At 37.7% G+C, this 12790-nt stretch overlaps 1 protein-coding gene across 5 annotated transcripts in view; it reads left to right on the top strand.

The window, feature by feature from the left end:
* The window catches only part of WDR7 (WD repeat domain 7), a 247568-nt gene that overhangs the window by 60802 nt on the left and 173976 nt on the right, over positions 1-12790 (top strand). For 3 of the 5 annotated variants that reach the window (XM_087927448.1, XM_026715294.2, XM_026715277.2), the window contains exon 16: positions 811-899. In XM_087927448.1, coding sequence (XP_087783574.1) covers positions 811-899 — 89 coding nt within the window. Of the gene's footprint in view, positions 1-810; positions 900-8821; positions 8906-12790 lie in introns of all 5 variants that reach the window. The other 2 variants (XM_087927447.1, XM_087927446.1) reach the window with 1 other exon arrangement.

The raw sequence follows: 12790 nt of genomic DNA, 5'->3' as shown, positions 1-12790 counted from the left end.
ATTTTCTAGAAAATGATGAAGATTTGGACAAAACAAATGGGCTAGAAAGAAGATCAGGAAAAAAAAATGTACTGCAGTTCGGTGTAGATAAAGTGGAAGTTTTTAATATGTTTTCTTAAGACACCAGGCTCAAATTGTTCAGGCTTAGCAGAACCAAGAAACAGACTCCTTGTCCCAAAAAGCCGCTCTTGATTTAGTTACTGTGAATTCATGGCATTCACACGCAGAAAAGTCCCGGCAATAATTCTTCCAAGGAAGGGTTAATTGCAAGAACAGACTTTATCAGTCCTTGGATAGTTGCCAGGTGAGAGCTTCCAGTCCCAAAGCTGTAAATTAAATACCTGGCAAGGAGTCTCCATGTGGCAGAACTCTGATAAGCAAATCTTCCAAAAGAAATATGAAACGAATTGTCTCCTGCAACCATCGCTCCCCTTTGGTTTCCATTCAGCGTCCACGTGTGCCTTTCCTTCCAAGTTGACCCCCGTTCCTCAGTTGTTCTCCTCTCCTGACAGCTTTGCACATACTCGGATCTGGCACAGGCTCCAGCTGTTCTTCTTCCCCACTTATCTCCAATTCTGTAGGCAGCTGGGAAACGTTGGATGGCCTTGACCCCATCTCTGCTTCTGACGCAGAGCACCCATCAGAGCCTTCCCCGGACTCCAGGATTAGCCAAAGCTCCCCCACAAGCTCCTCATTGTCTGAGTCTGCCACCACCTCCGGTAGCAGCTGGTGGGCCACAACACAAATATGAAATTATAAACAATCTCCTTTACGTGCTTAGTTATAAATTCACAAGTGTTTTATTTGTAGGCCACCTAGACCAGGGACTCCTGACCTTGGAAGAGTGAAGACTTCTACTCCACTTGCTAGTCCAACAGCACAAGGATTGATTAAACAAGGTAATGAACATCAGGCTTTTGAGAATTCGTGAACCACTACTCTGTAGTCAAATCTTGTTTGTATCATTTTTTTCCTGCTCTGAATTATAAGTATTTCATTGAATTTGGATTAGAGTTTAGACCACTTTTGCAAAACTTGAAATGGAAAACACGGTTTTTAGCAATGGGATGTAGCTGAAATCTTTGATAATGGTGAGAAATTACTAATATCCATGAAAGTTAAGTCTTCTTTCTAGTGCAATATTTGAACACATAAATATTTTTATTTTAAAAAATCGATCATACTCTTAGGAATGTTACTTCTTATCCAACTTTATGTTGCATTTATCCATCATTCTCTTTCAATGCCTTATAGGAACTGTGAATTTGGAAATATTTTCTGTTACATTTTAGAAGTGGATTCAGGGTCAGCCTGTTTTGTGGTGAAACTGGCAGGTGACAGCTTAATTTCTTATAGATTGCAATTCATTTGACATTTGACCCATCTGGTGGGGAAGTAGCAATTGCCTTGGTCAGATGTTTGTTCCATTTTTTATGTTTATTGTAATTAAAGTTATAGTTAAGTAATTACAGTTTGTAATTGTAAGTAATTGCAGTTCTTTTCATCCAGTAGTAATCTTAAGAGGGAAAATATTAGGTTCAAAATGTTCTCTTCCCTTTTACCTTTTCTATTATTGATGTTGTAGATGAACTTTCTCTAGTGTTTTAGCACCTGTAAGCTGTAAGTTGTCCTGCCCTCATTTTTTAAAGCAGTAAAAAAGTGAAGGATTTTACAGCGTTTGCGGAAAATAAAACTTAAATATTTATTTGCCTACATGTAAATGATTTATAATTTATAATAAATGTTACAAATGCAATCCTCAGCAAAATTAAATCCATTAAAAAATCCACAAACCTAACAAATAAGGACATAATAACAACAACAACAACAATAACAACAACAATAATAATAATAATAATTCAATATCTTTAATTGTAGAAAATTCTAAACCAGTTAAAGGCCAAGTTAATAATAGAGAAAGCCTTTTGGACAGTTTGAAGTTTCACCAAATCAAATTTCTACAAACAGAAACATCAGTGAAAAGGTGTTGATTTGTGGCCACCTACTCAACTGCTCTGCTAGATGGACAGAAAAGTTGCTGTTTTCTGGTGTTGTATGCACTTCTCCAAAAATGAAGTGAAAGTTCATTAATATATTGAGCAAAAAAGCTACCTCACTATTTTTTATAAACCTGTCTCATTGATGTTTTTTAAAAAAATTATGCCATACAAAGTACTTGTTATATTATACTATATGTTATATTATAACATGTTATAATAATGCCAGATAAATTTTAGGCATTGTTAAGAGTTTAGTCTATAGCACCATCATGCAAGCACCTGCAATGGGCCAAGTACATCTTTTTATAATTTCTCCACCACCATCACCCAAAAATCTCATGGAATCTCACATGGTTTTAACAGTCTCATGCACTTGATATTATGTTAAGTGTTTTGCAGTTTTGACTTTCTTGGCAAGATCTTGCATGATTTAACCATCTTGCACTATTTCTTCTATTGCTCTATGGTTGTTTATTGTTTAGGGCCACAGCCCACTGGTGGGCCGTGAGAAAATTTTGGTGGGCCGCAAAGAAATCTCACCCCCAGAGCACCCCCCCAAAGCAATTAATCCAGGCTGCACAGAAACACAAGGCTTCTCAGCCCACATGGCCCACGGGAACCCTCCCCACCCACTTTCTCCTTACCCGGCAAACTTGTCTGCTAAATTGCTATTTTTCCTTTTTCCGACTATTATCTGTTCTGCTGTGCTGGGAGATGTAGATTAGCTAGGAAGCAGGAAATGGTTGGATTTCTTGCTTTCTAGCTAAGCACAGCCGAACCTCCCTTAGGATTGAAGGTTTGTTTGTAAGCAAAATCAGTGCAGATTCACAGCAAGCAAATTTGAGGGACTGAGCTAGCCAGTGGCAGATAGATAGATCACTGAATGATTCTGTGAGCAACTCAATCTGTCTGCTTTGCCTGATTTTGGATAAAAGGTGTTTTTTTTAATAAAAAAATCAATATTTGCAAACATGGTGTGTTGTGAGTTAATTTTATGAGTTTGCTTGCAAGCAAATTTTATGTGACAGACTGGGCTAGCCAATGGAAGATAGATAGATTTCTGAATGAATCTGTGATTCTGTGAGCAACTCAATCTGCCTGCCTGCTTTGCCTGATTTTGGGTAAAAGTTGCTCTTTTTTAATAAAAAAATTCAATATTTATATAAATATTTATAATATTTATATACAAGCCATGCCCAACCAGTCACATGACCACCAAGCCACACCCACAAATTAGGCCACGCCCACAGGACCAGTTAGTGGTCCCTGGGATCTAAAATTATGAGTTTTCTGGTCCCCGAGGTCCAAAAGGTTGGTGATCCCTGGTTTAGGGGATCCACAAGCAGGGGCTTGAGCTATTGTAAATGTCTTCATAACCATTGCCGTTGGGTTTCTAGCTCCCGTTCAGTCACTAAGCAGATCTAAAGCTAGACGTCTGGGGGGGTTGGCTTTCAGTTTCATTGCTCTCATTTCCCCCAACAAACGGAATAAGAATAAGAATAAGAATAAGAATAGAATAGAATAGAATAGAATAGAATAGAATAGAATAGAATAGAATAGAATAGAATAGACAGTGGGAATAGAATAGAATAGGACAATGGGAATAGAATAGAATGGAATGGAATAGAATAGAATAGAATAGAATAGAATAGAATAGAATAGAATAGAATAGAATAGAATAGAATAGAATAGAATAGAATAGAATAGAATTGAATTCTTTTTGGCCAAGTGAGATTGGACACACAAAGAATTTATTTGTGGAAGCTCTCAATACAAGTGCAAGTAAAATAAATGAAGTACAAGTGATTGTGTTTATTCATCATTCCTATACAAGGAATGTTGATAAGTTTCAGAACTGAGACATTCTAAAAGATTGCATTCTGTTCCATGTGAGGGGAAAAAAGTATGTGTGCAACAAATTTTGCTTTTTTTTTTCCTACAGAATTTATGTCCACATTACCATGACTTTTTTTTTCTAATTGAGTTGGCAGGTGTCTATTTCTCCAAAGTAAGAAATTGATTATTTAATGATTTTGCAAGTGAGGTTAGTACTAATTCCGATGCAGAGAATATAGAAAAATCACTTACTTAAAAGTCAGTTGCCATTATTTTGCTACTGTTATGTTTACACATTTTTTTTTCTTCATTTTTATTATTGTAAGCTGCCTAGCCCTAGAACCCTCCTTACGGCGAGTTAGGCACCAAATAAATTTAACAAATAAATAAATAGAAAAATCAGCAACTTTACTTGTATTTGTTAAAATATGTAATCCAATTGCCTTCTACTCTGAGGCAATGGTGTTTGCATGCCAGGAAAGTGGATAAATTACACATGTGACTAGTTAATAAAAAGTTCATCATTCTTTGTGTATCTGTATAATAGCATATTCTCTAGACAGAGGGACCCCTGCTGGCACTTTTCACCTTTCTTTTTTCATTATGCTTCCTCAATTTGAAATGCTGAAGAGCACACGGGAAGCAAACTAGGGATCTCTGATTTTCTATTTCCTTCTTTTTTTCTTCCTGAGATATATATTAAGGTTTCTGAAACAGTTTTATCCCAGTCAGTTTAAAAGCTGGATCAATTGAAAGCTTTATTTTGCTTATTTTGCTTTTAGCGGGTAGAAGAATTCAATGTAAAGTAAATATTTTGATAACTGTATAGTGATGTGATACAAGTTCCTGAAAAACAGATATAATTTTGGTGAAAAACAGACCTAATTTCGATGGCATTTTTTGTGAAATTGCCCACGATGGGGTATATTTTAAATGAAGCAATTAGAGGGGTGTTTTTATCTATTTATCTATCTATCTATCTATCTATCTATCTATCTATCTATCTATCTTGTTTAGAAAGATAGGAAGATAGAGATAAATATATAATCTCTAACCATTTATTGGGAATTCACTTATTAACCTTCTAGTTAATTACTTCTCCAGTCTAATAATAAACATCAAGGAAATTAATACTATTTTTGGTAAAAAAATAATAGTAACAAAATAGCACTGTATATATTTCTCTAAACTTGTTTCTTAAAAAAAGAAATTGTGTCTTAGATTACATGTTCAATTTAAGTGTTTCTTAATCAGCTATTACTTGGTACTCCCTTTGTGATAGATAGATAGATAGATAGATAGATAGATAGATAGATAGATAGATAGATAGATAGATAGATATTTTCTTAAGTTTTCGCGGGTACTTACATGTATGGTATTCAGCTTTGTTCGGATATTTTCCCACGTCAGTATAGTTGTGCTTTTAAAGTTGTAGGAACGTTTCAGCAGAATCTCATCTGCCATCATCAGGCTTCCGTATTGTGTTTGTTTTAAAGTCAATCTCATGTCCTGTGGCTTTGAGGTGTTGGACCAGGGAAGAGGTCGGTTCTTCTTTTTTGATTGAGTTCTTGTGTTCTTCAATGTGTGCACTTATTCTTCTGTTAGTTTGTCCGATGTATGTGGTGGGGCAGGCGGTGCAAGGGATTTCGTATACTCCTTGGTTTTCTAAATCGATTTTGTCTTTAGGGTTTCTTAGGATGGTGGATATTTTTCTGTTTGTGCAGAATGCTGTTTTAATTTTGTGTTTTTGGAGGATCTTGCTGATTTTGTCTGTAGTGCCTTTTATATATGGGAGGAGGGCTTTGTGTCTTTGCGTCACTCACAGATGAACACAATACAGAAGCTTGAGGATGGCAAATGAGATTCTGCCGAAAGGTTGCTACAACTTTAAAAGCACGACTACAATGACGTGGGAAAATACCCGAACAAAGCTGAATACTACATACATACATACATACATACATACATACATGTATGTATGGCATTCGGCTTTGTTCGGGTATTTTCCCACGTCATTGTAGTTGTGCTTTTAAAGTTGTAGCAACGTTTCGGCAGAATCTCATCTGCCATCATCAGGCTTCTGTATAGTGTTCATCTGTGTGTCAGACTTTTACAGTGGTTTCAGATTTAAATTTGGGGCAGCCTATTGCTGTGCCAGAATGGTTTTTTCTTCACCCTGATTGGTTGGGAGTCTTGGTCTGTGTTTATTGGTCTTGGAGTTTGCTGTGTTCTGCTTGATTGGTGTTTCTAATATCTTCTGTCTGTTTTTTGGCTCTTTTTGTATCTTGATTGGCTGGCAACATTGTGTTACTTTATTGGAGGCCTTTAGTGCAGCTTGGCTCCGGGTAAATGGATGGCTATCATTAGTTAGGAAGCTAGGTTTCATCTGGGTGCCTGTTTGGGGTGTGTTTGAGCTGGAGGTATCAGGGGAGATCTGTCTGTGCCCAGGTGTTTGCCTGGCTTGTGGTGTGGAGATTTTTTTGTTTGTGAGTGCAGGCTTCCAAATGATTGACAGTCTGGTGGAATCATCTCTTCTATTCATGCTTTCTGGTCTTTTTTCAATCTCTATGGCTTCTCTGATGATTCTGTGGCTGGGGTTTTCTATGGTGGCTAGGGTTTTGGTGCCATTGAAGTTGATGCTATGACCTGTGGCAATAGGCTGCCCCAAATTTAAATCTGAAACCACTGTAAAAGTCTGACTCACAGATGAACACTATACAGAAGCCTGATGATGGCAGATGAGATTCTGTCAAAACGTTGCTACAACTTTAAAAGCACAACTACAATGACGTGGGAAAATACCCGAACAAAGCCAAATGCCATACATGTAAGTACCCATGAAAACTTAAGAATATATATATACACACACACACACACACACACACACACACACACACACATACACATACACACACACACACACAAATTTTGCTGGCTTTAACTTGGTTACTTGTAGCGCATTTAAGACACAGCGAACAGAGCCTGCATTTAATCGATTCATGCAGTGATTATTTTCAGGTTGCCGGAGAGTCCAGTGCTGCTTCCCTGCTATACACAAAGCCAGCTGTTGTTGTTTTCAGTTGCATTGATTGGTATAAACAGTGACAGCCAAAGAGGCTCGTCTCTTTCCCCCACTCGGATCACAAAAGAGCCCAAACCCCAATATCGCACCGTAAACTTTCAGTCTGGAATTCACATGGATATTTGGATATTTGCATTTGTCAGTCTGAATCCTTTACCAGCTCTAGTGAGCTCTTTCCCCCCCCCGCCTCCACCCCCCACCCCCCTTTTACATGAAGTGCATCTAGCTAGCCGGTTTGCGCATGCCATGTGGAAATCATACAAGCAGTAATTTTGATGCAGATGTCTTAGAGTAACAAAAGTAGTTCACTGCATGAAAACCAAACATACAATACAGGAAACAATACGTTAATCTGTTCTGGAGCCTGAGCCTATTGTCATCCTGCAATGGAATAAAGGAGAGGGATTAATTTGAAGATGCTTGTGCATGACATATGGTAATTCTCTGCAAGAAGGAAGTGTCAGAGAGTGACCTCTAAATCTTAACATTGACCTCTGGTTGTAGAATGGTGTGTGCCATAAGGTCTGCCTGCCCTTTTTATATGATAATTTGATTCATGAAGCATTAGCAAAGCCATAAAGTTTATGGCCCGCCTTTGGACTGCCTTCTCGTTTAAAAAAAAAAAAGAAAGAAAGAAAAAAAGAAAATTAAGACACCCCCCCCCTCCACGATTCACAAAACGCCCACCGTAAAAATGAAAGGAGTTTTAATTCAGCCAACGCTATTATTTTTAATTACTGTTTTTTAAGACGCGGATTGCCTGACGAGGTTAGTTTCCAAAACATTGAGTTTGCCTTGCTCTCCAACCCATTCTGAAAAGGCCCTGTTCGAAACTATGCTGTTTTTGAAGCGGTCATGATATGAATCCCTCCTAATATCTGGTTTGTTAAAATAATAATAATTTGGGGTGTCCTACTGAGATGTATTTTCTGCCAGTATGCCATGGGTTCCACATTGCAGTCTAAGCCATCACGTGCTTTGGATGTTTGAGTGTGTTGGGTGGACTTACCAGTGTGATTTGTCAGTTATTCTTATAACTTATTTGGGGGATAGTAAAGGAAGCACTAGAAAGGATAGTTTTGAGAAAACATGGCATACGAATTAACAGAAACGGGTAGTGGTTTTTTTTCCTCTTTCTTTTTGAGGTCAAAGGGTCTTTACTCTCCTCATTTGCCTGTCTTCAGTAGTTTTAAGTCTGTTTTAGGATTTATTCTACATCTAATAATTTTTTTTTTTATTCAAACGCTTTGAATAGTTGGAAAACAAGCAAATGTTGTCCATTTTGAATGAAAAGCAGTGGTGGGATTCAAAAAATTTTCGTGACCAGTTCTGTGGGCATGGCAGGGGAAGGATACTGTAAAATCTCCAGTCAGAGGGTGGCATTTGCCGATTCTCCAAACTACTCAAAATTTCCGCTACCGGTTCTCCAGAACTGGTCAGAACCTGCTGAATACCACCTCTAATGAAAAGTTCTCTGCAACCTATCACCTTCCTCCTTTCCCCCCAAAAAACCCCAGGTGGGAATTCTCAAAATGACTTGGGACTTCCTTGTGCCCATCCCAACGGATGGCTAAGGTTAACCCATACAATTATTTGCTCCATAAGTCATTGTTAAACAAACCACGGCTTAGATCAGTCTATGGACAAATATATTTGGCACCTCTGGCAAAGGGTGTCTGCAAATCACATTCTGGGGTACCCGAGTAACCAGCTAATTTATAACTGACTAACTTTTTCTCTCCTGAATACATTTCTTAAAAGCTGATTCTTTTATAGTGTTTCAGTTAATATAGAGATTTTGGTTTTACTCTTGTTCTTTTAAAAATACTAACCAATTTTTTTTTTCATTTCTGGAAATGTCTTTCTTCATTTTCCTCTTTTATTTCTTCTTTTTCTGCTCAAGTTGCTCCCGGTGTTTCTGCTAGCACTGAAGCTGATCGTTCTGGCTCTGCTCCTCCTTTACATTCCTGTTTCTTAGTAAACGAAGGTATTCTCACCACTCTTCTTTCTACTTTACCTCTTTTTTTGTTTCTTCTTCTTTCTTTTGTCTGACTTGCTCTCTGGTTGTGTTGTATGCCTCTCTCAGTAGACGCATCCTTTCTCCAAACAATTTAAATTCACTTAGCAACTTTTATTTAAAACTAATAAATTCATTCACTAAGCAAACTTTACTTATAACTCATACTCCATTTAGTTCATTAAAACGAATTCATTTTCTCTGCCTTTGCAGGCTGATCCTGTCATGACAACCATATGCAATGTTAGGTATTAGATTATAAGATTGCAGAGATTTTTAAAGTTTCAATAGAAGGGAATATTGTAGATTAAGGTTGAACTCTGGTTTTTTTTTTTTTTTGGTGCTTTTTGAGCTTGATTGTTTTCTTACAGATATCTCATTATCAAACTAGGTAACTGAGGCACTGATGACATTGCCTATTTGGGTAATGAAACGTCTGCAAGAAAACAAACAAGTTCAGAGAGCACCTAGGACCACACATTTCAAAATTTCTTAACTCTCTTTTATGTAAGTGAAGTGAAAGGCCAGAGGATGACAAATGCAATTTAGTTAATATCCTGATTGACGATGTTTTTAATAGTTTGAATTCAAACAATATTTTTTAAAGAAAATTTCAATGGTTGGTTGATGATACGGCATTGAATGGTTTTAGAAAAGCTTTGCATTTTGCAAGTCTGTTTCAGAATTACATTTAACCAATATATACTGATTAAATAACAATTTAATGTGTGATGTTCCAACAAATAAAAACTTCACTTGGTCAGGATCAGTGGAATCAAATGTTTTCCCAAAAAAATGTATTGGTTTTAAATCATTTGTAAAACATACACTGTGCGTTCATGTATTGGCTGGGGTGTGTATAGCTTCTAATTGTGTCTGTCTCCCAGTGGAATGGATTTCAAGGAGTACCTCCCAGAAAAGATTTGGAAGACTGAAATTGAAATAAAAAACCCGGATGCTGTATGTCACCCTATAATAGTGTGTTTCAATCTTATCAATCTTAAAGATGTATGGACTTCAACACCCAGAATTCCCCCAGGCAGGCATGAATTCTGGGTGTTGAAGTCTACACATCTTGAGATTGATAAGGTTGAGACATATAATGTATTGACTGACTTTCAATTATTGATGTAAATTATTCAGAATATAATCATTTTAACAAATAATAAAGGTGGTTTTACAACTTAATACCTTATTATATCTTACCATGTTCTTGTCATGCCAAGAACAATTTAATTGAGTTATTGTTAGATCCACGCTTTTCTCTAATCAGCAGCAGCAGTCCAGTCTCCTCTAGGGTTAATTACAGAATCTGCCATGGAGTGGAGCTAAATGGACACCCTTACAGTTCAGGGGTAACATATCTCAGTTTTATTAGGATAAACGAGTTTTCTCTGAAACCTCTTGATTCTAAGCCAGATTTAGATGATTACAAGCACTGCACGAGGAATAGTTTATTTAAACTTAACAGTTAAATGTCAATCTATAATCTGCAGCCCGACAAATGTTGCACAGTTGTAACTCCCAACAGCCCAAGTCTGGCCAAGTGATACACCATCAGAAGAGCAGATGGTCTACTGTAGGCAGAAGTTTTTCAAACAGAAGCTTCAGGGTTTTTTGTTTTTTTTCAGAACAATCACAGAATTGCTCTCTCTTCTCCCCCCCCCCCAGCCTTTTACAACCATGGTTGATGCAGCTCATTCTCTCCTTAGCTCTGATGGCCCCAAAGAAACTCTTCCTAGGTTTTTCCTCGAAGGAACCTTATTGCCCTCTCAAAATCGCCAAAATCACCAAGTTACATCAGGATCCCTTTAACAATGACATGGGTCAAGGCTGAGAAAAGGTTGCTTGTCTTCCTTCCTTCCTTCCTTCCTTCCTTCCTTCCTCCTTCCTTCCTCCCTCCCCCTCCCTCCCTCCCTCTTCCCTCCCTCCCTTCCTGTCCTCCCTCTGTGTCCTTCCTTCCTCCCTTCCTCCCTCCTTCCCAGTCCTTCCTTCCTCCCTTCCCTTCCTCCCTGTCCTTCCTTCTCTCCTCCCTCCCTGTCTTTCCTCCCTCCCTCCCTCCACCCTTTCTCAGTCTTTCTTTTCTCCCTTTCAATCTTTTCAGTCTTTCACAGGTGCCTCTTCCCTCATACCCAAGCTGTGAACACGTAAAGGAGGGGAACCCTTTGCTTCTCCCCTGACTCCTCTCAAAGGAGTAGGTAGAGGTTAACCAAACAGAGGCATATAGTGCAAGGGCCTCACAACTCACACTCATAGAAACACAACACTAGCAACCAAGTCCCCGGGACAATGCCACAACATGGCTTCACCTTGCACCTCCCCTTGTGGTAAAACTTGCTGTGTTGCTTCTGCTTCTTTTGACTAGTGATAACTGCAGCTCCTGAAACAGAAGGATGGCGCTGGTGACTTATTTCTTTCTCCTTCAATGGAGATTCTCAGTCATCCAGGTCATGGTTGTCCCAAATTCAGTAAGCTTCTTACATGAGAAGTGAAAAATTTTCAAGGGAAAAAAAAAACCCAAATCCAGTTGCCTTTTAGGAAAGCACCTTTGGAATTCTCTTTCCTTCCTTTGCCATCAAGACTTTCTCCAGTTGGGGCACCCAGTCAGAGATCCAGCGACAATTTAACTCACCCTTCAGATATCTTCTAAAGTTGGCTTCTCTGAGCTGAGTGGGAAAATTGCATCTGCCTTTGTGTTTATACTCCTTGTCAACCTGATCCTATCTTTTCTTGGACTGAAAAGTTGCTGGAGTTTCAGTTTTATAAAATTATGAATAAAAATAGACAATACAACATCTAGACTCTTGTATATTGGCACAGCAATAAATTTATTGTGAAATCAATTCCTTTAAAAAAATAATGGATTGGTGTCTATGATAACCAGCTCTGAACTTACACTTTTAATGGTTTATTTAAACATTGAATGTAGCAGTATATGTCTTTATCTTATAGATTTAATAGCTAGTGTATAGTTATACTCTGGATTGTTTAATTTCTATTACATATTGCCTCTGATCCTGCTCATAAATTTCCACTAAACAGATTTATATTACGGCCTAGTTTATTTATCTGTTATTATGGTTCATCGCAGTCAGCCAGATGTTTAGACTGGATTTGGCATTTTTATCCAGCTATTAATTATTATTTTATACTTTCTTTTTATCTTTACATAAGTTAAGGCAGGTACATGCCTAATATTCCTGCCAACCACAATAGCAACCTTTTCAAGATACTGAAAAGACTGTTTTCTTATCTTTTATTACATTTCAGACTTATAAAAAAGGAATGTTTAAAGGAATTTTAGAGACGGAAGAAAAAGTGGAGAATTACCAGCGGAAGGTTATGAATGTTCTCTCCATGTCCCCATTTATAGTTGTTGCCATACAATCCCTTGTTATTTTTAAGCAGCAAACCCAGTTCAAATATTTAAATATCCTGTCCCAATACCCTATACCGGGGATGCCCAACCTTGGCAACTTTAAGACCTCTGGACTTCAACTCCCAGAATTCCCCAGCCAGCTATGCTAGATGGGGCATTTTGAGTGTTGAAGTCCATAAGTCTAAAAGTTGCCAAGGTTGGACATCCCTGCCAATAGCATTAACTGTTGGTTTCATTTGTGTGAGGGAAAGAGAAAGTGGATGCATTCATTTACAAGTTCTCAAAATTAATCAGGAATTACTCATGGATTATATTTTATAATGATTTTCTATTTCAACTGTTCAAAATCTCCACTAAACAAAAAGTGGTTTAACATTATTTGTTTATTTATTTCATATATCTAGCAAATGATATCTCTCGTCTCTCTGTCTCTCTCTCTCTCTCTTTCTCTCTCTCTCTCTCTCTCACACACACAC

This window comes from Pseudonaja textilis, chromosome 2, assembly GCF_049901715.1.
Source record: "Pseudonaja textilis isolate UNSWEBS1 chromosome 2, rPseTex1.2, whole genome shotgun sequence".
Taxonomy (NCBI): domain Eukaryota; kingdom Metazoa; phylum Chordata; class Lepidosauria; order Squamata; family Elapidae; genus Pseudonaja; species Pseudonaja textilis.
Note: the sequence above shows the minus strand (reverse complement) of the source record. Positions and strands in the feature narration are given on the sequence as shown.